At 43.8% G+C, this 27,593-nt stretch overlaps 1 protein-coding gene across 1 annotated transcript; it reads left to right on the forward strand.

Annotated features, from left to right (window-relative positions):
* On the forward strand, window positions 1-25,892 carry LOC139555062 (E3 ubiquitin-protein ligase MYLIP-A-like). The gene is made up of 7 exons (XM_071368511.1): window positions 1-233; window positions 1,494-1,684; window positions 12,969-13,154; window positions 20,170-20,367; window positions 20,724-20,888; window positions 21,963-22,392; window positions 25,647-25,892. Exons 1-7 carry the CDS (start codon window positions 147-149, stop codon window positions 25,866-25,868), a joined length of 1,479 nt encoding a protein of 492 aa, XP_071224612.1. The 5' UTR covers window positions 1-146; the 3' UTR covers window positions 25,869-25,892.
* Window positions 25,893-27,593: the final 1,701 nt, after the last annotated feature.

The following is a 27,593-nucleotide window of genomic DNA, read 5'->3' on the forward strand; positions in this document are numbered from 1 at the left end:
GGTAGGGAGTGTTTGGCTGCCACACGAAGTGAGAGGGTTTGGAAAGTGGACGAAGGTTTGATGTAGGGTCTCAAAAGAGGAATACCGTGGTTGTGTTATTATTTTAAAAGAGGTATAGACCAAAGATAAAATACTAGACAGCCAAAATGCTTTGCCATGTTACCCGTCCGGATTCGGTGGTTATGGAAGTGGAAGTTGATTCGAAGGCGAATGGTGAAGACTGTCTCAATAAGGTGGATACTGATTTTAATTCTTCATTTTGTTATTTTTCTGTTTTCGGGTTGTTGTTTATACGTTATTTGTAGGTTATAGATACATTTGTCGAATTACAGTGAAAATTGTCCTGCAAGTGCACATTTATTTGTGGTTTAAATCGCAACACTTTGTCAGCATGAACGTGTTTTATTGCCGATATGAGAAATCCACATTTTGATGTTCAAAGTTCCTGTTTATTGTTAGATTTTCTGTCGCCAGCGTCAGTTCTCTCTAAACAGCATTGTCTGTCGCTGGATATGTATGTTACATTGCCACACACATCGATACAAATGTGCTTCCTCAATCGTGCAACAATGTTGCTTTGTTTGGAAACAAGTTGGCTACATTTTCCGTAACAAAGAAAGAATATACAATTTTGATTTATGGCACAATTCAACTCATGATGATTGAGTTGGTGATTTTCGAAATGAATATGAAGGTGCCATCTGAGGGAGTTGCTTCCTGGTAGTCTAGTCGCGAAGAAAGTATATGGCTTTGTCAAACAAAGGTTACTTCAGTTCATGTTGGTCCCTGTGCATGCTTAGCAATGTTGTGTAGCTTCAATGGGTGTTCTCACGAAAATAGTCTACTGTTGACTTAATCAACCTTGAATATCCAATAGTAGTCTACCATATTGCAATAATCTGTTTTTAGATTTAAATATAAATACTAAAGTCGTTACATCAATTATCATGTGCACAAAACGTTATGGTGCCAATGATGTAGGCCTAGTCATCAATCCGTAAACATGTGGATTTGTCAGAGGGCCTAATCGTTGTCTTCTAATGAGTTCTAAATAAATTCTAAGCTCCTATCTCATATGCACAGCGCGTTGACATGTGCTTTGAGTCGGTATAGTTATCTCACCCTCCGTCCCCTCTGGATTTCGGCTACACTTGATGTTACATAACTCCGTTCCTTTTCTGCTGCTGGGGAGAGGCGCGTGGGATGCGCTCGTGATTAAGTTTATTACCGCGGGAACAATATCAACATTTATTTCCCACTTAACTGCTCCCACCGGCTTTACGGCCTTGGTATTGATGTATGGCAAATGCAAAAATGATAATAAAGAAACATGCTAAACTGTCTCATATTTTCTTGAAGATGCTACGTAAACTTCTCGGCCTACACAAACTGCGGTTAGGCAACTTTGGCGTTTATTTTTGGTTTTACTTTGGTTTTTACGTGTTTTTTGTTTTTTTTCTCCATAACTGACTTCTTCCTCTTTTATTCCAAAGGTGTGTAGGAAGTTGGGAATCATAGAGGTGGACTACTTTGGCCTGCAGTTCTCGGGCAGTAAGGGAGAGAACCTGTGGCTCAACCTGAGGAACAGAATCTGTCAGCAGATGGACAATCTGACTCCCTGCCGACTCAGGCTTAGAGTCAAGTTCTTTGTGGAACCACATCTCATACTCCAGGAACAGACTAGGTATGGATGTTATGTATATCGCACACAGACAAAATTCAACACCACATCATGAGCATACATGCATATTTAACCATCTCATTACAATAGTCATTCTCTTCTGTCCCTGCATCATCTTGTTAAAATGAAAAAAGGAGAGAAAGAACCTAGGGCAGTTACTTACTAAATATTCATATTACAACATAATCTCTAACTCAACCATTCAGATTCCAGTCATGTACTATAGGAGGAGGAGGAGCAGGGGGAAAGAGAAACAACCAGATTCCTGTGAAGTTAGTTGTGACTTCCTGATTCGGCTGTACAGTGAAACGGCCTACAGTAACCCTGCAGCACACAGGGTTACTACAGGTCATTGTGGCGCCAAGCGGAGCCGGGCAGGAGGCAGTAAGGAAATATGATCTCTGTAGAGGTTCCAGACTCCTTCACTGCTGTCCCAGGGTCCCTCTGCCTGGCCCTGCCTGCAGAGAGCTACACAGCCCTCCTCCAGACATCCCATGCTGGCTCTCATTCAAACGAATGATGAAGTGTGCTCACTTCGGTTTCTTTTGTCTTTCGTATACTTTTTCTCATTCAGGAGAAGTGTCCTTATTAACACTTTTGTTGATGTTGTGCTTTTGCCTTTGTTTCTTTTGTCTTGGCTTTTTACAAAGTCTCAAAGGCACATCTCACAGTTGTGACTTTGTTTAGATGTTAAAAGTGCTTTTTACTACAAACTCTGAAAAAAGAGTTGAAAGAACAAAAAGTTTTCAGACACCAATGTAAAAGGCTTTATTTAGTGTAGTTTTCTCATATAATATGCTCACTTAGCTCTGTATTCCGTCAGCCTAATTTAAAAAATCATTCTTCCTCTCTTATACAAAGACTGTAATATAAATCAACCTGTGAAGATATTGCCCAGTCTTCTAAAAAACTTGTTGAAACGTATCTCTAGCGAAAGGCCTGACACACCGACTTCAGGCTGATGGATAACAGGACCTTTGGAGTCTAGTTTAGTTCTCTCCTCCCAGCCCTTTAGAGGTCCCTCTAGTTAGAAGTCTCCATACAAAGTAACACATCCTGACGCGCTTGATCCTGACTGAATCTTAGGCTGCATTGCAAATGCAGTTCATAAGTAGTGCACTATATGTAAAAGGGTGTGATGCGTCCGCACTCAAAAATATGTTGTAAATCCTGTTTGGAAATGCACCAGCAGAGAATCAACTCAGAGCTTCTCTTTTGATGTTATTAATACGGTGCTCTGGTCTCATTGCTAACCCCAGTAAAGTTTTGCATGCAGCATTCACGTTAGTATCATCAGATATCTTTCCACAGTTGTAGGACAGATACTGTATCATTTAAAAGTAGATTCTAACCCCAGTCAGTCTGCCAGGGAAGGCATCTGATAGCATGCTGTTAGAGGAGAGGGAGTTGTGTGTGGGGCTGAGCCTCTGAGCTCCTCTCGCTCTCTCTCCAGGCAAGGTCGGCCAGTAACTGTTCATTAAACTGAGATCTATCCCTCTTGCCCCTCCTCCCAGCTGTCTCTGTCTGGACTATAAGTATACACTACCACTCCCTCCCCCTGGCTTGGAGGGCAAGTCCTTTTTCCTTTCATTGTCTGTCTTTGAGGATTTTTATTTGATTTATTTAACTAGGAAAGTCAGTTAATAAAGATCAAATTCTTATTTTCAATGACCGCCTAGGAACAGTGGGTTAACTGCCTTGTTCAGGGGCAGAACAACAGATTTTTACCTTGTCAGCTCAGGGATTCGATCTTGCATTCGGTTACAAGTCCAACACTCTAACCACTAGGCTACCTGCCGCCCCAATGGACTTTGTGTGTCTTTAAGACTGGACAGCATGCCTGTGCAGTTAAGGGGAAGAAAAGGGGAGTTGACCAGGGGAGCTAAGGGGTGAGGAAGCTAAAAAGCAGTCTTTCTGGGGACAGTTTTAGGATGCGCACACACATCGCACCGAATGTCGATCTGCCATTCGGCACGGTGTGTTTTTAGGGACCATCCGCCGGTAAGCGCATGGCTGCTGACGACTCTACATGTAGAATCGTTTTTCAAATTACGTCTGGTACTCTGTTCAGAGGCGCTAAGTACTCTCGGCCAGAAAACACTATTGGTGTGTCTGCTATTTGAAGACGTCAGGACCCATGGCAGTTCATCCACTGCTGACCTCTGGCAGATTAGGAGGGTCTTTAACAGATGGCGAGGAGAGAGGGTGTGTGTGGAGCCGGGGACAAGGGGAAAGGGGGAGATAAAGACGTGGGGGGGTGTATAGAGGGAGGGGATGGTAATGTGTGAGTCTTAATTAAAAGTAGCAAAGGTTTTGCGCACACACAGACGCACACAGTTGTGGTGGGTAGAGCTCGGCTCAACAATTTTATTTTTGGCCCGCACGCTGTCACTACCAGATGTAGAATAATTTAAAGTGGTTGAGGATGGGGCCCCATCTCTCGCTCTCTCTCTCTGGATGGTGTTCAAGACAATGAAGACCAGATTTTCAGATAGGAAAGAAGCGGCCATTTTGACTTCCTCTGCATCTTTCTCTAGAGAACAGGCCTGTGTGAACCAGTGTGGTGATCGCAACTCATGGAAACTCTCCACACTCATGATGTATATTTCTGTTAGCATGCTGTGTGCTCTCTACTCTCTCTGTTCTAGTGGTGGTATTTGTGACTCAGTGGTTACTGGAAGGTCATGTCTCTCTGTGGTGAAAACAGGTATTTGTTCCCTCTGTGTGTGTGGCAGGGAGCGAGATGAGCAACATCTCCCTTAAAGCCTTCTGCTTGCTTTGGTTCAGCTGGCGTCTAGCCTACATTTTGGTGTGCATCAACAGCTGTAAAAACTCTTAACGTCACAATGTCGTCATATGCCTTAACCCTCTTTGTGCCTTCACATTTCCCCTCGTTGGGCTACTGCTGCTTCCCTCTGCCCGTCACACAGACCACAAACGGACAGGCATGCAGGCAGAAATAGATACACTCGTAAACACACATATTTCGTAAACACAGATACAAAACGCATAAGTTGGTACTCATAGTGTGGGCAGAACTTCTTAGTAAGTAGATGTGGAATGCGTGACTGTCTCAAATCAAATTTTACTTGTCACATGTGCCTTATACCATAGGTGTAGACCTTACAGTGAAATGCTTACTTACAAGCCCTTAACCAACAATGCAGTTTTAAGAAAATACCCCCAGAAAAGTAAGAGAAATTAATAACAAATTATTAAAGAGCAGCAGTAAAATAACAATAGCGGGGCTATATACAGGGGGTACCGGTACAGAGTCAATGTGCGGGGGCACCGGTGTCGAGGTAATTGAGGTAATATGTACATGTAGGCAGAGTTATTAAAGTGACTATGCATAGATAATAACAGAGAGTAGCAGCAGCGTTCCAGAGGGAGAGGCAATGCAAATAGTTTGGGTAGCCATTTGATTAGCTGTTCAGGAGTCTTATGGCTTGGGGGTAGAAGCTATTTAGGAGCCTCTTGGACCTAGACTTGGCGCTCCGGTACCGCTTACTGTGCAGTAGCAGAGAGAACAGTCTCTGACTAGTGTCCCTCTATCTCTTATCTGCATGGTCTGATAGCTTCAAGTGTTGCACTGTCAGTTGGTGCATGAGAGAGAGACCACCGAATAGTTTACTAGTGAGGGACAGCTCTTAGAAACTAAAATAAACCAATGGAACATGCTCAAACTAATATCCACCAATAAAACAGTGTGTTCTTGGCAAGTAACAGTGCTAGGTGGTGACCTGACCCAGGGGCCAGAGGATTTTCCAGCATTATAGGGCACACACACTCCTAAAACGTAATGTCCTGGTACAGGAAAACCTGTGGGTAGTAACAGGTGTGTGTACGAAATGTCCTTAGTGGGTGCAGACAGACAAGCTTGGCCCTCAGTGCCAGTACACACACACACGCCTCTCTCTCTCGCCATCTTTCAGCCCGGTTACATAACATATGGTGGACTCGGCACACATACAATTAAAATAAGAAAACTGCTTACATAAGCTTGGCGTTTTACAGAATCTTCACTAAATCCTGCTCCTATCCCATTATCCTTGAATAGTTAAAAAACATTTTTTACCAGAGACGTCCGCTCTATGCCAGACATGGGGATTATTAACTGTGAGGTTGAGTGTTGGAGACATCAGCTAGTGTGCGTTTACTGTTTTACAGTTGACTATTTAGGCATCCCATGTTTTCTGTGTTATAATAGACAAGGAGTAAAACCCTAAGGTGCAACTAGCCACTCCCAGGAAACGGTGATCCATTGTAGGGTTTAACCTGTGTGTGTGTGGAGGGGTCTAAAGAGATTCAGTAACACACACACATCACATTTTAAAGCTTTCTATAAATACACACACACGGCTCTCATCTGTAGCACTGGCTCAATTTGGTCCGATTTCTGCAGTTCCTCTTGTCCTCCCAACATCAAACAAAACCCCCCATCCTAATCCTGTAGCTTTGAGATCCCAGAATCTCTCAGCTCCGCTCTGCCCCGGTAGCTTTTGAAACACCCTGCCTGGTCTTTGACCATGGCTTGAGGCAGCCTTGTGTGTGTACACTGCACTGACCAGATATGGGCAGTTTAATATCTACTTCTGCATTTGGTGGGTATTTCCAGAGAAGTAGTAGACTTCCTATTTGTTTTAGAAGCTGTTTGCTCAAACCACAACCATGTCCCTTTTTTATGAAACTTTCTGACATTTCTATTGGTTCAGAGATTGAGTTGGCCCCATAGAAATATAATTATTAGAATGTCAGTTCTGTTCTAATAGTTCTAATTCTATGGTTGAAACTTGTCCCCCTCAATGAATGGTGTACTATCTGCATCATTACCCCTCACTAGCCTGGAGGTAGTGTGTGTTCCATGCTTGTCTAAATGGACATGTTTTCCCCTTGTTGTGCAGTGTTTTAGCATTCTGATCAGGTCAACAGTTGGTCGGGGGTTAGCTATCCAGAAGGCACAGCCATTAACAGACCTCATCTGCCATGAATAAGAAAATGAATGTTTTTAGTGCCTTTCCCATAGAAATAGAATCTCTTGAAGGGACTTGGAGCCCCTAACCCTAGCAATTTGACTGGTCAATTCAGCTAATGCTGGGTTCAGAATGGAAGGAAATTCTTAAAGGGGCAGTGCAGTTAATATGATTTCCTTTTTTCTGTTATGAAATAAATGACGATAATGAAAATAGTGAAAATGACAATAATGGAGTTCTATTTTAAAAAATGACGCACAAAGTGATTTATTAGACAAAGTGATTTAAAGAATGACATGCGTTAAGACTGCATGGGAGCTTTAATAGGTCTTCAGTTTTTGATTTGGACGTAGTTTTGTTTTTGAATGGCAGCAGCATGCATTCTTATGGTTGTGTTACAAGTTGAGTCAAGGTCTTGTTGATTTGATTTGTTACTGTATCTGTCTGCTGTCCACGTTAATCTAATGTGAATTTCGTTATCATAGAGAGGAGATGGAGGAGGAATTGCAAAAAAGTTTGATAGTGTTCGTGAATTTTTATTTGCGCGCAAATGCAGGTCGTCAGATGTTTTTCTGCTTTGCAACCCAACTCCAACAGTTTTGATGTCCTCCCTCTAAACCTGAGGAGAGCAGTTTGTATTATCCAGATCTGCCAACTCCAGATGTCTTTGCCAAAAGTGTCTGTCTTTACATGTCTGCTGAAGCAGAACGTTCTAGATATTTTCACCACCAGGCAAATGTTTTTCACTGACGTTAAGACCAATCGTGTTGTCACAGCATTGCAGCCAGTAGGATTAGTTGGGGAGACAAGATGGTTGTCACAGTCCCTGTCCTCCACCCAGACTTGTTTAACTTTCCTTTTAAGTTCTCTGAACTCAAGTAGCCTTCCCTCATATCTGGTTTGAACCCATAATATTAGTCCCTGGCCAGGAAGGATGGCTGTGGCAGTCTCTGGGCTTGTGTGGATGTGTGACTCCTGCCCAAAGCGCCCTGGCTCAGCCTGGGTTATGTTTAATTACCCTTCTACAATCCGTTAATCTGGAACACTCTCTCCCCTTAACCAGAGGTCGATTTAGCTTACAAACAACTTCTTTGTTCACCTCAAAATGGCAGTTGTTGGATTCATGAGTTCACTCGGGCCAGAACTAAATGTTTCTCTTGTTTATTTGGTGTTTTGTTTCCCCACTTTTTAAAAACATTTTTATTGCTCTCGTTCCGTTGGTTAAACTATTTGATTAACATCCTTGTTGTGATGTTTCCATTGAGAGACTGTAAAACTGGTCCCTGGACTGGGGTTACTAGAGTTCGTTGACTGGGAGTTACCTCTAGCACACAGCTCTGGGCTGTGTTATTTGTTACTTCTACAAACCACATTGTTTAGAGCCTGGCCCTGTGAGCTCTGAAACTGACACTTTTCATTGGCTGACACGGTGCAGTAACTAGGCAGAGGTTTATCATTTCATTTCACAGGAACTTTTTGTTCTTCTGGAGACAGAGCTCTGTGACTAATGTCTTCTCTCTTACTACTGAGAGAAGTCAAGTCGAAACAATTATTTTATAGGCCAGGATGGTAAGAAGAACAAAGAAAGTTTCACCAAATTGCCCTATAATTTGTGATCGGCTTCTTTTGAGAATGTTTACTCTGAAATAAGTTTATTAAAAATAGTTAGCCATGTGAACAAGCAGCAGCTTACAGTGGCACTCCAGTCCCCTGTTCGCCTCATTTAACACTTGATTTACTTTTTATTTTTAAAAAGGCACATCTCAGTAGGTGGTCCAGGTATGTCATGACATGGCACAAGTGGGTGGGGGGGGGGGGCTTTCCTCTTTCGTTCTCTATTGTTCCTTGAGCAAGGGGGTGGGCGGGGGGGGGGTGGCTGATGACAACCCAAATTCCCATCCGACACACTCCTTGAATGCCGTACTCAGAGTTTGCACTTGGGATATTGCTTTTCAACAGTAAAAGTTTTTTTTTTAAATCGCTGGAGGAAAAAGTAAAGACAGGATTTCAGGAAAAGAGATTTTAATACACAAAATCCTTTAAGTTAACTTTGACAATCTAAAACTCCACAGGGCTTCTCTCTCTAAAACAGTAGAAATGTCACTAATAAACCCAGAACTAAGTCAGTAATCCCTCTTCTCCTCCTGCATCTTCCATCTGTCACAGAAAGGGAGTAATGACCCATATTCCTCCCAGCTACGGCCGTGCCAGGCTACGGTGCACTTTAATTGAATTATTCCAGCTATGTAATGAAGTGTTTAACATTCCAGCAGGAGAACAGATTACTTTGTTGGAGCACCCACTGTCATCTATTGCCCGGTGTGTGCGTGTGTGAACAGTAAATCTACCATGCGGTCCCTTGGTCTGAGAGCAGCTGTTCCGTGCCCCCGTTTTCTTTCCCTTCATCAAGATGACTGTAGTGAATGTCTTAAGAGGCTTTATTCTTCCCAGTTGTATTTAAACTGGGCTGGTGGGGGGGTCAATGATTTTCTTCTCCTCTATTAGATTCCCTACAGGCTTAATGAGAGACCCCCTGCTGTTTTGTCTGTCTGTTGCCTTCTCCCTGGACAGACAGTGGGCAGGGTGCGGAGATGTGTCTGGGTAGGGACCAGTATGTTGTGTGTGTGTGTGTGGGCAGGGAAGTGACTGGTATGGTGTTGGCAGTCTGGGCACCTCTGGACTGTAATGCTTCTCTGTCCTGATGCAGCCTGGCATTTCTGCCCTCCAGCCGCTGTAGGAGTTAAAGTTAGAGCCGTGAGCCTGTCTGCACCGGTCACCATCCTGCACAGTGGATAGTCAGACCAGTTTACAACCCCTTCACATCACCACCCTCCACAGTCCACATCAAAGCACTGGGGGAGAGGGGGAGACACTCACCCTGCTGCCCTGGATGTCTACCTCCATAACGGGGTGCTGCTTCCAGAGCCTCCCTCCTTGTCCCTGCTCTTTGTCTCCCAGTGGGGTGTGCTATAGGGCCTGACAGGGGCAGACTCCCCTGATAGAGGAGCTCCCACATAGCCAGGAGCCAGGCTCAGGACACACCTACTAACCCCACCCCCCCCTCTCCCCTGGCTGGGCAGTCTGGAATCAGCTGACCCACAGACAGTTGTGAGGTCAAGCAGGGATGGATGAGAAATCATGTGTGCTTCAATGACCTGGAAGAGCCAAGAAAAAGCATGTGGGGAGTTTACTCCCATATTTCTTATGCCTGTATTCTCCTCCTAAAGGAAGTGGACAAGTGCACACTAAGGGCAGAAGGGTAGAGAATTGGGATGCAATGTTCCACTCTGTACAGACTTTGCACAGGCTAGACTGTTGAGGGGTCAAGCAGGGATAGATGAGAAATCCATGTGTGCATCAATGACCAGGAAGAGCCAGGAAGAAATAAAGAGTAGGAAGGAAATCATTACAGTACTCTGTGCACACTAGACTTGACTGGTTCCTGTACAGTATATTACCCCATGTAGGCCATGACCTTGTAAACACCCACCTAGTATTGCACTTCTTACCACGAGGAATGTTCCAGATACTGTATACACCCAAACATGATAACCTAGCCCATGTTCTAAGCATAGATTAAACCACTCCAGAGTGCAGCATTAGATGGGGGTGTGGGGGGGTGATAAAGGAGGGGTCCTTTTGAATTTCCATTGGGTGGCGAGGGAGAGCAGCCAGGCCAGGAGGGCCTGTGGCCTATAGTAACCCCCAGGTAGTCACAGCCCTTTGTTTCCAACTGGCCAGGTAGCAGCCTACTGGTCACTGTGCTGCTGCTGCTGGACCTAACACAATAGAGGAAACGGACAGCTGTGTGTACTGTTCCAGCTAGGGCTGGAGCTGCTGGGAAAGGGGGCCAGGGCTGGGACTGTCTGGAATAGATCTACTTGGGCCGGTTTGTTTAACACCATCTCAAACGGTTGTTTATTATGCCCCTAGAGATACTATTGTTTAGATCTCCTTTATTGTATGGTAATATTCCTCTCAATTCTTGTCCTGAAGTGATTCTTCTTCTTTTGTGTATCTGTTCCCTGCTAAAGCCAAGGGGTTTAAAGGAGGCAAGAAGACTGAGTGCCAACCAAGCTGTGTTCCCATGCCCCCTCTCCTGCCCATAAGGCACTGGGTCAACAGTACATCTCTTTTTTAAAGGCACACTGTCACACATTCTTACTCGGTGGGAGTGCTATTTTCCATTGCTTTGTGTTATGGATGTTGCGTAGTTCTGTGTTATTAATTTGTACAGATTGCCTCTGGTGGTGGTGGTGGTATGCCTGGTTATGTTATGTTTTACAGTACTGTAAAACTTCAATTAAATGCAGAGACTCATAGCTGTCCGTCACGTTTAATAGCCGGGCAACGGCACACATTTCAGCAAATAAACACCTGTTTCAAATATACGCCGGGTCTAAATGAATTGTTTACGAGGTTTGGTTTTGATTTGTTATATTACATAATTTAGTAATGAGATGAAAAAATGATGGCAATCACTTTTTATCAGGGGTGAAACTTTCACCGGGGCGCATTCTTTCACTGGGGCGCATTCCCCCACATTCTGAAATGTAATTTTGCCCCCCCCCACACAGTTTTATAATTGGAATGTGATACAAAACAAGGCAATGGTGTGCTTTAGGACCATGCGGCTACCTCTGAACAGTAGAGTAGGCTGTTTATGTCCCTCAAAATGCTCCCCCCACCACTTCTAAAACCAAAGTTGTGCCCCTGGTTGTTATCACCAGTAAGAAACTGCTAGCCATTGGCTGCTTATAGCTGATAACTGCTAGTTAACTGGCAAGCACAAAAAGTCAACAACTTTGGGAATACAGACCACCAGAAATGGGGAAATTGCTATTCTGTCAAGCGAAAGTTGGTATGCCTCCATTTCGAAGAAAAAAAAAACTAAGATACAAATAAATGTTACAGTGTGTAAATGATAACGCATTGGTGCAGGAAATGAAGAAATTGATTGAAATGCTGGAAGTGAATGCTGGGATTAAATTAACTACGCAAGTGAGCAAAAACTGTGTGCATCAAGGAAATGGACACCTGGCTCAAATAGAAGCCTGTCTCTAAGTGCCTGTCTCTAATAAGCAAATAAAGGCCCGGGCTATTTTTTTATTTAAGTTTTACGGCATGTGTGAGAAAAACAAGAAGGGAGTCTGGTCTGGTTCACTCCAGTTGAATTCATCACGTCTGAGGGGGGAGAGGGAGGGAGGGTTACCTGACCGGCTTGTGCTAGTTTTCAGTTTAGTTCTGAGACTAGGCCACTCTAGTTCACCCTCCTTTTGATGGGAGAGAATGAGTCCTCTGTCACTGCCTCTGTCATATTACTAGTTATTGTTTAACCCAGGGTTTCCAAAACTCAGGGAAACCCTGGTTTTACCAACCATAAATACAGTCCAGGAGAATAGGCTTTTCCTGTTGAAAGTGTTATCATGTCACATAGGTCAGATGGACCTTGACCTTGAACGTCTAATAATTCACGACATCTCTGAAACTAATAAACAAGAAACAAAGCTTTCGGGGGAAAACAATGAAAGCCTCCTTGACTCTGGTTGTTTTGTATTTGGCTCGCTGCAGCCTAGTGTTCTGCACACAGATCTACAAAGTCTTCCTTGTTGTTTTATCAAATTTTCCCCCATAGCCCCCCCCCCCCTCCACACTTTGAATTTGCCATAATAACAAGCGTTTACCGACAACCGGGAAGGGCCCTTACCTTGCCAAAAGAACAAGATTACAGCGTTGTGTTGCCATTACATTGACTTAGCCCGGTCTTTGTGGGCTTGTGTTGGTATTTAACGGGGGGAAAAAACATGAGCCAGGCAGAAGGATGGAGGGAAAGATTGAGGGATGCCTAGGCTAAATGGTGCTATCGTACCCAGACCCCACAGTGTTACATCACAACAGCAGTAGCAACCTGGCTGCTTATCGCGCCGCAGCACACCACTGGGGTTAGTGAATAGGCAGGCAATGCAGAAGGTGTACAAGGCTAGCTGCTGCTCCACTATGATAATGGCTATAGAGCTCTGTGTGTACACTGCACTCTGCCACCATGATGAGAGCTATGGAGCAATTAGAACACACGGACTGTGTCACTGGGTTAAAAGTCAAACCACGTCACACACTGACTGGGAACCGCTTTCACTAATTAGCTACTCTGTGTGTGTGTGTGTCTAACCCAACCTCTAACCACCTGCTCCATTCTGTGTCCCTCTCTGATCTACCAACCATCACCTGTTTGGTTCCAGACCCTGTGTACCCCCTCTCCTCCCCAATCCAGTCCATGTCTAACGTCTCCTGCCCCTCTCTATTCCCTCCACCAGGCATGTGTTCTTCATGCATGTCAAGGAGGACCTCCACAGTGGCCACCTGAGGATGTGTTCAGAGCAGGCTGAGGTGCTGAGTGCCCTACTGGCCCAGGCCGAGTTCAGAGACTACAACCAGAACACTGCCAAATACTGCTACTCTGAGCTGTGTGGGAGCGAACCCTGCCCGGCAACAGTCGACAGGTAAGGGCAGGGGACACCTGGGGATATGTTAGACAATGAGTGTAGACTGGACACACCGATGCGCGCGCACGCACACACACACACACACACACACACACCCCTGTTGTGTGTTTAAAAAAGGATTTGAGCTTGAGCCTTAATGCTAATTGGTTGGAGTTTGCAGGACATGAATACACTGTTGGAATTTTGAAAGCAAAGCTGCCCTTGACAAGGTTGCTGGCTGGCAGGGTTGGGCAAGTTACTTTCTAAATGTAATCCATTAGTTACCTGTCCAAAATTGTAGTCAGTAATGTCACTTTTGGATTACCCAAACTCAGTAACGTAATCTGATTACATTCAGTTACTTTTAGATTACTTTCCTCTTAAACGGTATTAGAAGAAGTCAAAAATGTATGTTACCAATTGCAAGATAAATCATTGTAAAAGTTTACATAGCTGGCCATAAATGGATGTTACATTTTACTTAAGGGGTTGGTTATGTAGGCCTCTTCTAACCCATCGCTTTCTACTACATAAAGTAATATGATTAAATTATATCTTTAGATTAAAAACCAAAGTCTATCAGAATTCCAGTCATTCCAATAAATGTTATACTCCTTGATCTTCAAGAATAGGACTTATGGAAGTATAGATTAGCCAAATTGTTTAACCTGAGCATAACCCCAAAACTAAGGACTTAGCCAGCCCTACTGTGTTGTTTAGGATTTTGTTGTAATGGAGGACTGATGCTGTGCTCATGGAATGGCTTTGAGCACTACTGAAAAGTGCTATTTACATGTAAAAAACGAATGCCATATGCTGCATTTGCTATAGGCCTGTTTACCATTTTTGTTGGTGAAAATGTACAGTGAGGGAAAAAAGTATTTGATCCCCTGCTGATTTTGTACGTTTGCCCACTGACAAAGAAATGATCAGTCTATAATTTTAATGGTAGGTTTATTTGAACAGTGAGAGACAGAATATCAACAAAAAAATCCAGAAAAACGCATGTCAAAAATGTTATGAATTGATTTGCATTTTAATGAGGGAAATAAGTATTTGACCCCTCTGCAAAACATGACTTAGTACTTGGTGGCAAAACCCTTGTTGGCAATCACAGAGGTCAGACGTTTCTTGTAGTTGGCCACCAGGTTTGCACACATCTCAGGAGGGATTTTGTCCCACTCCTCTTTGCAGATCTTCTTCAAGTCATTAAGGTTTCGAGGCTGACGTTTGGCAACTCGAACCTTCAGCTCCCTCCACAGATTTTCTATGGGATTAAGGTCTGGAGACTGGCTAGGCCACTCCAGGACCTTAATGTGCTTCTTCTTGAGCCACTCCTTTGTTGCCTTGGCTGTGTGTTTTGGGTCATTGTCATGCTGGAATACCCATCCACGACCCATTTTCAATACCCTGGCTGAGGGAAGGAGGTTTTCACCCAAGATTTGACGGTACATGGCCCCGTCCATCGTCCCTTTGATGCGGTGAAGTTGTCCTGTCCCTTTAGCAGAAAAACACCCCCAAAGCATAATGTTTCCACCTCCATGTTTGACGGTGGGGATGGTTTCTTGGGGTCATAGGCAGCATTCCTCCTCCTCCAAACACGGCAAGTTGGGTTGATGCCAAAGAACTCCATTTTGGTCTCATCTGACCACAACACGTTCACCCAGTTGTCCTCTGAATCATTCAGATGTTCATTGGCAAACTTCAGACGGGCATGTATATGTGCTTTCTTGAGCAGGGGGACCTTGCGGGCGCTGCAGGATTTCAGTCCTTCACGGCATAGTGTGTTACCAATTGTTTTCTTGATGACTATGGTCCCAGCTGCCTTGAGATCATTGACAAGATCCTCCTGTGTAGTTCTGGGCTGATTCCTCACCGTTCTCATGATCATTGCAACTCCACGAGGTGAGATCTTGCATGGAGCCCCAGGCTGAGGGAGATTGACAGTTCTTTTGTGTTTCTTCCATTTGCGAATAATCACAGAAACTGTTGTCACCTTCTCACCAAGCTGCTTGGCGATGGTCTTGTAGCCCATTCCAGCCTTGTGTAGGTCTACAATCTTGTCCCTGACATCCTTGGAGAGCTCTTTGGTCTTGGCCATGGTGGAGAGTTTGGAATCTGATTGATTGATTGCTTCTGTGGACAGGTATCTTTTATACAGGTAAGAAACTGAGATTAGGAGCACTCCCTTTAAGAGTGTGCTCCTAATCTCCGTTCGTTACCTGTATGAAAGACACCTGGGAGCCAGAAATCTTTTTGATTGAGAAGGGGTCAAATACTTATTTCCCTCATTAAAATGCAAATCAATTTATAACATTTTTGACATGCATTTTTCTGGATATTTTTGTTGTTATTCTGCCTCTCACTGTTCAAATAAACCTACCATTAAAATTATAGACTGATAATTTCTTTGTCAGTGGGCAAACGTACAAAATCAGCAGGGGATCAAATACTTTTTTCCCTCACTGTATCTTGATAATATGCAGCTGTTTTAAAGGGCAAATTCACAGATGAAACAACAACAAAACGGTTGCACGCCTCTGTTTTGGTAAAAAGCTGAGGAATGGGCCTGGAGAAATGTAACCACTGTCAGATTAATAAACAGAACTATGGAATCAAGGACTGACCATCCATGACATCAACATTGTAGTTTTAACCATGTTATGAGGCAATGCAGTGTTTATTTACATTTACAATGTTTACAAACATTGGAGAAAAATAAGCTTGTTTTGGGTTCTCATGGAGTGTGACAGTTGAATTAAGCTCATGAGGCATTTATAAGTTATATTCTTCAACAATTGATGGATATATGTATGTATGTGTATGTATGTACAGTTGAAGTCGGAAGTTTACATACAGTAACGTTGGAGTCATTAACTCGTTTTTCAACCACTCCACAAATTTCTTGTTAACAAACTATAGTTTTGGCAATTCTGTTAGGACATCTACTTTGTGCATGACACAAGTAATTTTCCCAAAAATTGTTTAGAGACAGATTATTTCACTTATAATTCACTGTATCACAATTCTAGTGGGTCAGAAGTTTACATACAATAAATTGACTGTGCCTTTAAAAAGCTTGGAAAATTCCAGAAAATTATGTCATGGCTTTAGAAGCTTCTGATTGGCCAATTGACATCATTTGAGTCAATTGGAGGTTTATCTGTGGATGTATTTCAAGGCCTACCTTCAAACTCAGTGCCTCTTTGCTTGACATCATTGGAAAATCTAAAGAAATCAGCCAAGATTGTACTTTTTGGAGAAATGTCCTCTCGTCTGATGAAACAAAAATATAACTGTTTGTCCATAATGACCATCGTTATGTTCGTAGGAAAAAGGGGGAGGCTTGCAAGCCGAAGAACACCATCCCAACCGTGAAGCACGGGGGTGGCAGCATCATGTTGTGGGGGTGCTTTGCTGCAGGAGGGACTGGTGCACTTCACAAAATAGATGGCATCATGAGGTAGAAAAATTATGTGGATATATTGAAGCAACATCTCAAGACATCAGTCAGGAAGTTAAAGCTTGGTCACAAATGGGTCTTCCAAATGGACAATGACCCCAAGCGTACTTCCAAAGTTGTGGAAAAATGGCTTAAGGACAACAAAGTCAAGGTATTGGAGTGGCCATCACAAAGCCCTGGCCTCAATCCTATAGAAAATGTGTGGGCAGAACTGAAAAAGCATTTGCGAACAAGGAAGCCTACAAAACTGACTCGGTTACACCAGCTCTGTCAGGAGGAATGGGCCAAAATTCACCCAATTTATTGTGGGAAGCTTGTGGAAGGCTACCCTAAACCTTTGACCCAAGTTAAACAATTTAAAGGCAATGCTACCAAATACTAATTGAGTGTATGTTAACTTCTGACCCACTGGGAATGTGATGAAAGAAATGAAAGCTGAAATAAATCATTCTCTCTACTATTATTCTGACATTTCACATTCTTAAAATAAAGTGGTGATCCTAACTGACCTAAAACAGGGATTTTTTACTAGGATTAAATGTTAGGAATTGTGGAAAACTGAGTTTAAATGTAGTTGGCTAAGGTGTATGTAAACTTCCGACTTCAACTGTAGCTTGTACTGTAGCTACAAAAGCCCATTCCTGCTCTTTTCCCGCGACCCATCAAACACATTTGGTGTGTCGACATAGTGGTCTCTGACGCATGTTTTTAAGGAACAAACTTAAACATGCGCCTTTTTTAATGCTGATTTGAATGTCATTGAGTAAACATAAGTGTCTAATATTTTTTCCGCAAACATCCTTTCTGAATTTAAAAGTAATCCTCAAAGTAAATCATCTAGTTTTTCAAAAGTATCTGGTTTCTGACTACAATATTTTAGCTGGTAACGGATTAAAGTTACCGTTATTTTTGTAATCCTTTACATGTAATCCGTTACTCCCCAATCCTGCCGGCTGGCTTACTGAACAGATATGGTAGACCGTAATGTTATGGTAGGCTTGATATGATATGGAAGTATCAAAATCCAGCTGAACCAAGTGCCAGATGTGGTGTTAATGATTCATCCAACATCAGTCACACATCTAGTCAGGCGCTTCAAAGAGAAATTCCCAATGTTTAAAATTAATCCCAAAACAGATTTATACCTTTAATCATTTATGACCATAATTGACATGAAATTAACTTCTGTTGCGTTGGCCAGACTTGTGTACCCAAGCTGTGTACCTATTCCCAAGAATCTATGGTTGGTGCTCAATTCAGTGTAAAAGACTATAACTTACTACACCCTAACCCATGATTTGCTCCAAGCCGTAACCTTGCCTTCTGCTGTTTGGATATGAACCAGTCAGTCGTGTGCAGCTGACATAAACATTTGTACCATGAGAACCGGGTATGAGTTACACTGGCAATGCAGACAGCAGCACAGTTTGGAAATCCAACACTCAGACATAATTTACAAACAAAGCATTCTGTTTAGTGAGTCTGCCAGATCAGAGGCAGTAGGGATGTTCTCTTGATAAGTGTGTGAACTGGACCATTTTCCTGTCAAAATGTAACATGTACTTTTGGGTGTCAGGGAAAATGTATGGAGTAAAATGTACATTAATTTCTTTAGAAATAAAGTAAAGTATAAATAGTAAAGTACAGAAAAAAATGACTTAAGTACTTTACACAACTGGATAACACCACAACTCAGAGGGGTTGAGTTAAAAGTGTAAGTAAAAATTTGTTTGGACCCTGTGTGCGATTGGCCAATAAAGTGATCTTTAATTTGTATCTTAAACAACACGTGCTCACAAGGTTCCCTCTACAGAAAGAAAGCACCCCCTCCCGTCCCCTCCCATGTTGTCTCCATGCACCCACTTGTTTTTCACCAGCAGAGGTAGGTTTGCAATTGGAACAACAAAGTTTGACCCACATGATATCACCCAGCATGACATGAGCAACAGACAGAGGAAACTTGGGTTGTGTCTGAAATGGCTCCCTATAGCTAGCTAGTGTCCAAAATGGCACACTATTTCCCCCATAGGCTCTGGTCAACAGTAGTGCACTAGATGGGGGGGAAAAGGGTGCCATTTTGGACGCAAACTGGATAACACATGGTCACAATGTTCCCTCTACAGAGACACACCCCTCCCGTGTTCCTACCATGCAGCCACTTGTTTTTCTTAGTCATGAACCAAACCTGTTCAGGCATTGAACTGAACACCTAAGGGACAATTAGAGCTACAGTAGCAGGTTTGAGTTTTAGCCGGTTAAATGTCTTACATATTCTGGAAACACTCTAAATCAAAACTTGAAATAGGAATAATATTTAATCTGACTTGACACATTCCTTTAAACAGCCATAAAAACCAGGACTATAACTAGGTGTTAAACATCAACTTAGCCTTTCTGTGAAACTAAACCTAAAAGCGCAGTCAACGCAAACATCAGTTTCGTTTTCTACCACCAACTCATAAAGCCCATAATAGACAGTCTCTCTCTCGCAGAACCATGCCAGGGAGTAGCACAGCAGCTCGTTGACTGGTTAAATCAACAGTTTGAGAAGCAGCCGTTTGGGTGCAGGCCAATCTAAACTAGGGACTGTTTGTACTAGGTCAGAGGATGGATCTATCACTGTGTTTACACACTCTAGGGGACACACACTAGGATCCCACCTGAGATCATAATTGGAGGGTAAATGCAGATGTCAATGTACTGGGTTAATCAGGCTCACATGGACATGATGCTCTCTTGTTAGTGTGTTTTCAAAATTATAATAGCCAATTTGGTGATTTTATTCAGCTCTATATTTAGTAATTGGCGAAAGCATATTTCTATTGCACTATGGGTAATTTTATGGAAGTTCTCACTCCGCCTAATCAAGCTTATGTCTTGAGATGATAACACAGTACAGATATTGGTTGTGTCATGTCATCATTTTAGCATAGCTGTAAATGTTAAGATTGGAAACAGCTTTCCAATGCCTGAGGAAAACATGTAATGCATATCATTCTACCATATTGAAGCAATTACTGCAGGAAAATATAGTCACTGTTGTGACAGTTTCAGAACAGCAAAGCTGTCTGTAAAGGAAAGGTATTGACGTTTTCCATTGACAGGACAGACAGTGCATCAGTAGCTGTATGAGTAATGTTCCTATGAACTGAGGAAGTAAAGGCTTAGTCCATGAGTAATGTTAACTCAATAATGGCTCACTTCATACTCTAATTCACACTGCACATATAGTGAGGAGAGAACTACTAGCAGCACAAGCAGAGGCTCACATTACATTATAGTAACTGATTCCCTTATTATTTGATCAGATTAGGGGGATGATGGGTTTATATTAGAAAATCTGCTCTCTGGGTGACAGACTCACTGCTCAGGCAGCACCCAGCAGTCTGTCACGTTGTTCAGCTGTGTGAAGATGGGATTTCTGTACTGTTTTCTCACAGCCCTCACAGGAAATAAATACAGAATATTAACTATTTGAAGCATGGTGGCTCTGTAAGTCTTTGAAGCAATGAGGCTCTGGATGTGAACCAGTAGTGACACTGCTGTCTCTCTCTATCCATCACTTCACAGTATCATCTCTAAGCACAAGGCGTTGGAGGGTCAGAGCCTGGGGTCGGTGGAGTACCAGGCCCTGCAGCTAGTGTCCAGTTTGGAGCACTACGGGGTGGAGTGGCACTGGGCCAGGGACGCAGAGGCACAGAGGCTGGCCATAGGGGTTGGCCCGGAGGGCATCACTGTCTGTAAAGAGGACTTCAGCCTGGTCAACAGGTAAATGAAGGGTCTTCAGGCTACTTAACCAACTGCTCCATCTCTTGTGCAGTCAGCTCAAACATAATATAGACTAAAGTCATATCAGAGCACTTTGTATGTGGGGTGCACAATATACAATCTACTGTACATAGTTCAGAGTATCTCCTACAAATACTGTGCTTTACTGAAATGTCCATATATATGAAGTGTAATGTCCACGCGATTTATCCCACAATCTTTACCTTCGAGGAAATGTCTTATTGTTCTGAGATTGTCATCATGGAACTGAAATCCTGTAATATTACACAATATTGCAAAACAGGATTTAGTTTAAAGAATAGTTTCCACCTTCAACTTTTCTTTATCCATTCTAGGATCAGTTATCCCATAATCCAAATAGCCACCCAGTCAGGGAAGAGTGTTTACCTGACGGTGATCAAGGATACCAGCGATAGTGTGGTTCTGCTATTCAAGCTAATCAGCAACCGGGCTGCCAGCGGACTGTACCGGGCCATCACAGAGACACATGCCTTCTACAGGTGAGGGGACAGGAGAGGATCCACTTGTGGGGAGCCACAACAGTCATGCAGTCCAATTATACAGTGCACTCCACATATAGTCATCATAATTGTGCAGTTAGATTTGATCACCAAGTGATCCAAGGCATTATTGATAAAATGTTCCATGATGAAACCTTTTAGGGACTGGCTTCTCCGCTAACTATATAGTAGGGTTGAAAGGAGTGCTTCTGAGTATAGTATAGAGCCACAAACACTGACAACCACCCATGGGCTGCACTGTAACACTAATGTATTGACAACACGTTTATTTACACTACCAACTGGAGCATCCTCTCTAAATGGTATTTCTGTCACTTATTCAGCTGACTTTACGGCCCTCAGAATACACGAATGCTCCTAGAGCACTGTAGCGTTCTACTGCCGAGGGGGGCAGTCAAGCATTTCACTTCCCCATTTAGAAGTCCTGATAGGTCAGGTTCTCTCAAATCACTTTCACTCAACATTTTTTTCTGTTTAACATGGAGTGCTGCTCGCTGAGTATGCATCCTGAATTACAGTTGTACACATTCACTGAGACTATGCTATGGTCCTTAAGGAGGAAGTTTGTTGAAGCCACTATATACCAATTCCTTTTACATGTTCTTGGTATGAAGTGATTGGTAAAGCCATAGACTGTAATAGTGTTGATATTAATGAAAAAGTGCTTTATTCTTCCTGGGAAAATGAAGGTCAGCCATTTAAATTGGCCTACTGCAGAGCAATGAGATTGTTCACAGCTGGGTTATAATAGTCACAAAGATGACCTCTCTAGTGTGTGTGTGGGGGGGTTCAGAATTTTTCACCATGTCTTCCCCAGGTTGTGCAGATGGGCTTGTTCTGTACTTGAGCTTAGTGTAGTAACTGTTTCTGGATCAGATTTAGAGGATTTCTAGTCCTTTACTGCTATTACACACGATCAATCCCATGAAAAGGTTGAGTCAAAGTGGAGAATTGAGAAATCATTTGATAAAAAAAATTGTCCAACATTCAATTGACCGATGAAGAAAAGTTAGATTGACTTCTTTGTTAATAACGTCTCGCTTTCTCCTCCAGGTGTGACACAGTGACCAACGCTGTGATGATGCAGTACAGCCGTGACTTCAAGGGCCACCTGGCGTCTCTCTTCCTCAACGAGAACATAAACCTGGGCAAGAAGTACGTCTTCGACATCCGACGCACCTCCAAGGAGGTCTACGACTACGCACGCCGGGCACTCTACAACGCCGGCATCGTGGACCTGGTGGCACGTGCGGCGGGGACGGGCGGCGAGAGGACGCCATCGGGGCACAGTCCCCTTCGTGGCCAGGGGGAGGGGATGGGGGAGGATTGTGGCAGCTGCCAGCAGAGCAGGGCACTGCTGGAGAGACTAGAGAAGCTCAGAGAGGCTCTGCTGTGTATGCTGTGCTGTGAGGAGGAGATAGACGCAGCCTTCTGCCCCTGTGGACACATGGTGTGCTGCCAGACCTGCGCCAACCAACTACCGGTGAGGAGACTGAGACGAAAGTGAATGCTTGTAAATGATTGAATGTTGTGCATGTTGGTTTTGGTCAAATTGAGAAACAACTACTAGTCAATGAACACTAACCTATGCACAGATTTTTTTGATGGTTTTTGGTCAAGTCGACATTTGGATGCCACCACTACCATCTACCCCCAGAATACGAAAGCTGTCTCGTTAGGTTTAATGTCTTTCTTTTCTGGTAGTCCTTGGCACAACACAACAAGCACACTCTAGGGTTCTAGCTGTGTAATACCATGAGTGGCAGAGCACAGATTCAAGGAGAATACTTATTTTCTCCTGAGTCACTCTCCCTCTGAGCAGTAACCTCTCTTTCTCTCATATCCATTTTATGATTTTTAAAAACCGATCCAGTATTTTGCTCATGTATGGGTTCAGCTCACCTGATTGGCCCTCCCACTAATCTCCTAAATTTTGCTTGAACTGCCGTCGCAGATGGTGAATTAGCGGCTGTGGATTAAAGCTGCCGGCAGCAGGCCAGCAAATGTCTATTCCACTAAATCCACAGGGAAATGTGTCGTTTTGTGTGGCTGGACCTAAACAAAGTGAGAGGAGAGAACTGACACGCAGGGAGAACATTCCGGGGAGAGAGAAATCATTCCAACATGGCCACCCCCTTAGCCTTTTCTGAACAGTGTATCGTGGATAATTCCATCTAGTGGTCCCGGGTTGGTAAACAGGCTTTTACACGGCTATAATACAATTGACTGGTTAAATTAAATTGCCGTGTTATTCCACTACTCTTCACTGTCACTGACAGACTGGTTAGTATAATTAGTCTGTTCTGGATGTCTTAAATATGATTCTGAGTGTCACGCCCTAACTGTAGAGAGCTTTTTATGTCTCTATTTTGGTTTGGTCAGGGTGTGATTTGGCTGGGCATTCTATGTTCATTTTCTATGTTTTGTATTTCTTTGTTGTTTGTCCGGGTGTGGTTCTCAATCAGAGGCATCGTTGTCTCTGAGAACCATACTTAGGTAGCTTTTTCCCACATGGTTTTTGTGGGTAGTTGTTTTCTGTTTTTGTGTCTTCAGCAGACAGAACTGTTTCGTGTTGTTACATTTTGTTATTTTGTCTCAGTGTTCAGTTTATTAAATATATAAGCATGAACACTTCCCACGCTGCGCTTTGGTCCACACCTTCTTCATACGACGACCGTTACAGAACTACCCACCACCAAGGGACCAAGCAGCGTGGAAGAGAGGACTGGACATGGGAGAACATCCTGGACTGCAAGGGATCCTACACATGGGAGGAGATCCTGGCTGGAAGGGATCGCCTCCCATGGGAACAGGTGGAGGCAGCCAGGAGAGCGGAGGCAGCAGGAAAAGGGAACCAGCGGTATGAGGGAACACGGCTGGCAAGGAAGCGCGAGAGGCAGCCCCCAAAAATGTTTTTTGGGGGCACACGGGGAGTGTGGCAGAGTCAGGTTGGAGACCTGAGCCAACTCCCCGTGCTTACTGTGGCGAGCATGGGGTTATGGGGTGATGCGCACTGTGTCTTGGCCGAGCATTCACAGGCCGGTGTGCTTGGTGCCAGCGTCCCGCATTTGCCAGGTGGAAGTGGGCATCCAGCCAGAACGGGTGGGGCCAGATCTGCGCTCGAGACCGCCAGTGCGCCTCCACGGCCCGGTGTATCCGGTGCCTCCGCCAAGGAAGAGAACCCCTGTATGTCTCCCCAGCCTGGTGAGTCCTGTGCCTGCTCCTAGAGCCAGGTCTCCTGTGTGTCTCCCCAGCCCGGTGAGTCCTGTGCCTGCCTCCAGCCCGGAGCCTCCAACGAGAGTGCCCAGTCCGGCCCCCGCAACGAGGGTGCCCGCTCTAGAGGTGCCACCTAAGTGGGCCAAGCCAGAGGTGGAGCCGGGTCTACGTCCCGCACCAGAGCCGCCACCGCGGTGAAATGCCCACCCAGACCCTCCCCTATAGGTTCAGGTGCACCTTTGGGGGGGGGGGGGGGGGGGGGGGTACTGTCATGCCCTGACCGTAGAGAGCTTTTTATGTCTCTATTTTGGTTTGGTCAGAGTGTGATTTGGGTGGGCATTGTTCATTTTCTATGTTTTGTATTTCTTTGTTGTTTGGCCGGGTGTGGTTCTCAATCAGAGGCAGCTGTCTATCGTTGTCTCTGATTGAGAACCATACTTAGGTAGCTTTTTCCCACATGGTTTTTGTGGGTAGTTGTTTTTGTGTCTTCACCAGACATAACTGTTTCGTGTTGTTACATTTTGTTATTTTGTCTCACTGTTCATGATTATTTTTTTTTTTTAAACGGAACACTTCCCACGCTGCGCTTTGGTCCACACCTTCTTCATACAACGACCATTACTCTGAGACTCTGGCTGCCTGGTTCATTCTGCAGCCCAGGGCTTGTGGTGGGTATTTATGTTTTTATGGAATGAGTTTGACTCACACGTGAACAACCAAAACACTGTAAATGCCAGTGGAGGCTGCTGAGGGGAGGACAGCTCATAATATTGGTGTAAATGGAATGGTATCAAATACATGGTTTCATGTGGTTGACTCCATTCCAGCCATTACTATGAGCCGTCCTCCCCTCAACAGCCTCCACTGGTAAATAGGGTGGTGTGTGAACCCTTTGAAGCGGTGTGTGAACCCTTTGAAGCGGTGTGTGAACCCTTTGAAGCGGTGTGTGAACCCTTTGAAGCGGTGTGTGAACCCTTTGAAGCGGTGTGTGAACCCTTTGAAGCGGTGTGTGAACCCTTTGAAGCGGTGTGTGAACCCTTTGAAGCGGTGTGTGAACCCTTTGAAGCGGTGTGTGAACCCTTTGAAGCGGTGTGTGAACCCTTTGAAGCGGTGTGTGAACCCTTTGAAGCGGTGTGTGAACCCTTTGAAGCGGTGTGTGAACCCTTTGAAGCGGTGTGTGAACCCTTTGAAGCGGTGTGTGAACCCTTTGAAGCGGTGTGTGAACCCTTTGAAGCGGTGTGTGAACCCTTTGAAGCGGTGTGTGAACCCTTTGAAGCGGTGTGTGAACCCTTTGAAGCGGTGTGTGAACCCTTTTGAAGCGGTGTGTGGATCTGCATGTGCAGTACTTGTAGCACAGAGTGGTCCAAAGACCGTAGTAACAGAGCCACTGCTTTAAAAAACCACTGACAGCCATGTCTTTACGTTCTTTGATGCGCTCTTTGATATATTTGACCTGTTCCATATCTGTAACTTAACAAGTGACAGCTAGTCTTATGTTGACATTCAATTATCTCTTCCCAGTTGTGTCCGGTGTGTCGATCTGAGGTGGAACACGTGCAGCATGTCTACCTGCCCACCTGCACCAGTCTCCTAAACCTCAGCAACACCTCCCACGACGACGACAGCAGCCCCGTCCACAGAGCTATAGGTGGGCTAGCATATACATGCCACACCAAGGACCACTCCAATATCAACACCAACAACCACCACGACTCCAACAAGATCTACCAGACTGAGACATAAACCACTTCCAGACTGCGTCCCAAATAGCACCCTGGCACCCTACATAGTGCTGTCCACAGTAATGCACTAATTAGGGAATATGATGCCATTCCAGACACAGTCCAGTCCCAACACCACGGTTTCTTTGTTTGTTTATCACCTTACCATTCTGACAGTGGTATTTTTCCACTGTCGATATTTATTTTTTTAAACCAATGATGGATTTGGGATTTTGAATTTCCACCCCTCCATTTTAATTTTAGGGTTATTGCCTATTATATTTTCTTAATTGAACTGCAGCTGTTGATTTTGATCAACAGTAGCGGTGTGATCTGATTTATTTCATTTGGATTGTGCTTTTGTTTGTTTTTTGCTCCATATCCGTGTACAGAATGTGAATTATCTATTGGGCTCATAACCTGCAACGCTTGTACAATATGAGGGAATTCTGTGTTTTAGGAGAATAGTAGGCAACGTACATAATCGTTTAGTTGTTTTATAAGTATATTTGCATTTTAAGCTTTTAGAATTTCATTTTATGGTTCTAATGGAGTGAAATGCATTTTTTTTGTTCTGTTTCCATGCCAATGAAAAGTTATTTGGGGGTAGGAATCTGGCCCTGGTACAGCACTGCATTCTGATTTTAGAGAAGCAATGTCCCAAAAGGCACCCTATTCCCTATGTACAGTAGTGCACCACTTTTGACCAGTAGTGCACTTTGCAGGGAAAGTTGCAATTTGGGATGCAGCCAAGGGGAAGTCTTGACGATAAGCCCGGTATCAATGTGTATATGAGTGCCAGGGTTCTGGAACCAAACCAGAACTCTGACAGGGAAAGATAAATGGTTGAATCTCCTAGTCCATTCCCAATGGGTCATATAAAGTAACTCCACTCTACCAGATTCATACAGAACTCTATGAGCTCCAGACATTCAGCATTCTATCCCATAACAGAACCTTCACAAATGGAGGCCCCAAAATAAGATGCTCTCTGTATTCTTTTACTCAATAAGTGATCTGTGATTATTTATTAGTAAGGCTGTTTTTTTAACCTGATCCCAGATCGGCTTGTGTTGTATAATTAACCCAGATTGTAGGAGTTAGCTATACAGCACAAACAGTTCTGGGACCAGGCTACTGTTTTTCAGCCTCTACTGTGTAGCGGTGTGTGTGTGCTTCCTCAACTTCTGTTCTATGTGGTCAACTAGGGAGTTCCTTATGATTTTATTATTAAAGGGTACTTACTAGTCGATCTGTCAGTGCAATACGAGCTGCCTTTTTTTAGTTTTTTTTTTTGTTTGTTGGGGGGTGGACGAATGAATACACTGTCACTTTATCAAGGAAATTTCGCCAGTGTTTTATCCATAGGGTTTTGCCTTAATGTAGCAACACTGGCTTGTGTCTCAAGTGGCACCCTATTCCCTATGCAGTGTACTACTTTTGACCAGAGCCCATAGAACTCTGGTCGAAATTAGTGCACTGTTTAGTAATAGGGTGCCATTTGAGACAACGACATTGTGTTTTGATATGCATTCTTTCTTTGCACAGACTTTCTTTGTTTTAAAGATGAGGAATATGTTGTTTTATTGCTGACACCATTTGGCACATAGTCACTGCAGGGGATTGATTATTTGATCACTTTGTTCAAGTAGGATTTGTTTCTGTTTTCTGAAGCAAAAACTATGCTCTGCAAATGTAGAAATAACTGTCTTTTATATTGTATTTCTTTGAACTAGTAAAGTATTAA

The sequence above is a fragment of the Salvelinus alpinus genome, chromosome 26, assembly GCF_045679555.1.
Source record: "Salvelinus alpinus chromosome 26, SLU_Salpinus.1, whole genome shotgun sequence".
Lineage (NCBI taxonomy): Eukaryota > Metazoa > Chordata > Actinopteri > Salmoniformes > Salmonidae > Salvelinus > Salvelinus alpinus.

Excerpts from the sequence above, each read along its gene's own strand:
- LOC139555062 (XM_071368511.1), top strand. The coding sequence starts at position 147 with ATGCTTTGCCATGTTACCCGTCCGGATTCGGTGGTTATGGAAGTGGAA. Across the intron at positions 1,685-12,968 it reads ATACTCCAGGAACAGACTAG|GCATGTGTTCTTCATGCATG; the intron begins GTATGGATGTTA and ends TCCCTCCACCAG. Across the intron at positions 22,393-25,646 it reads CCTGCGCCAACCAACTACCG|TTGTGTCCGGTGTGTCGATC; the intron begins GTGAGGAGACTG and ends ATCTCTTCCCAG.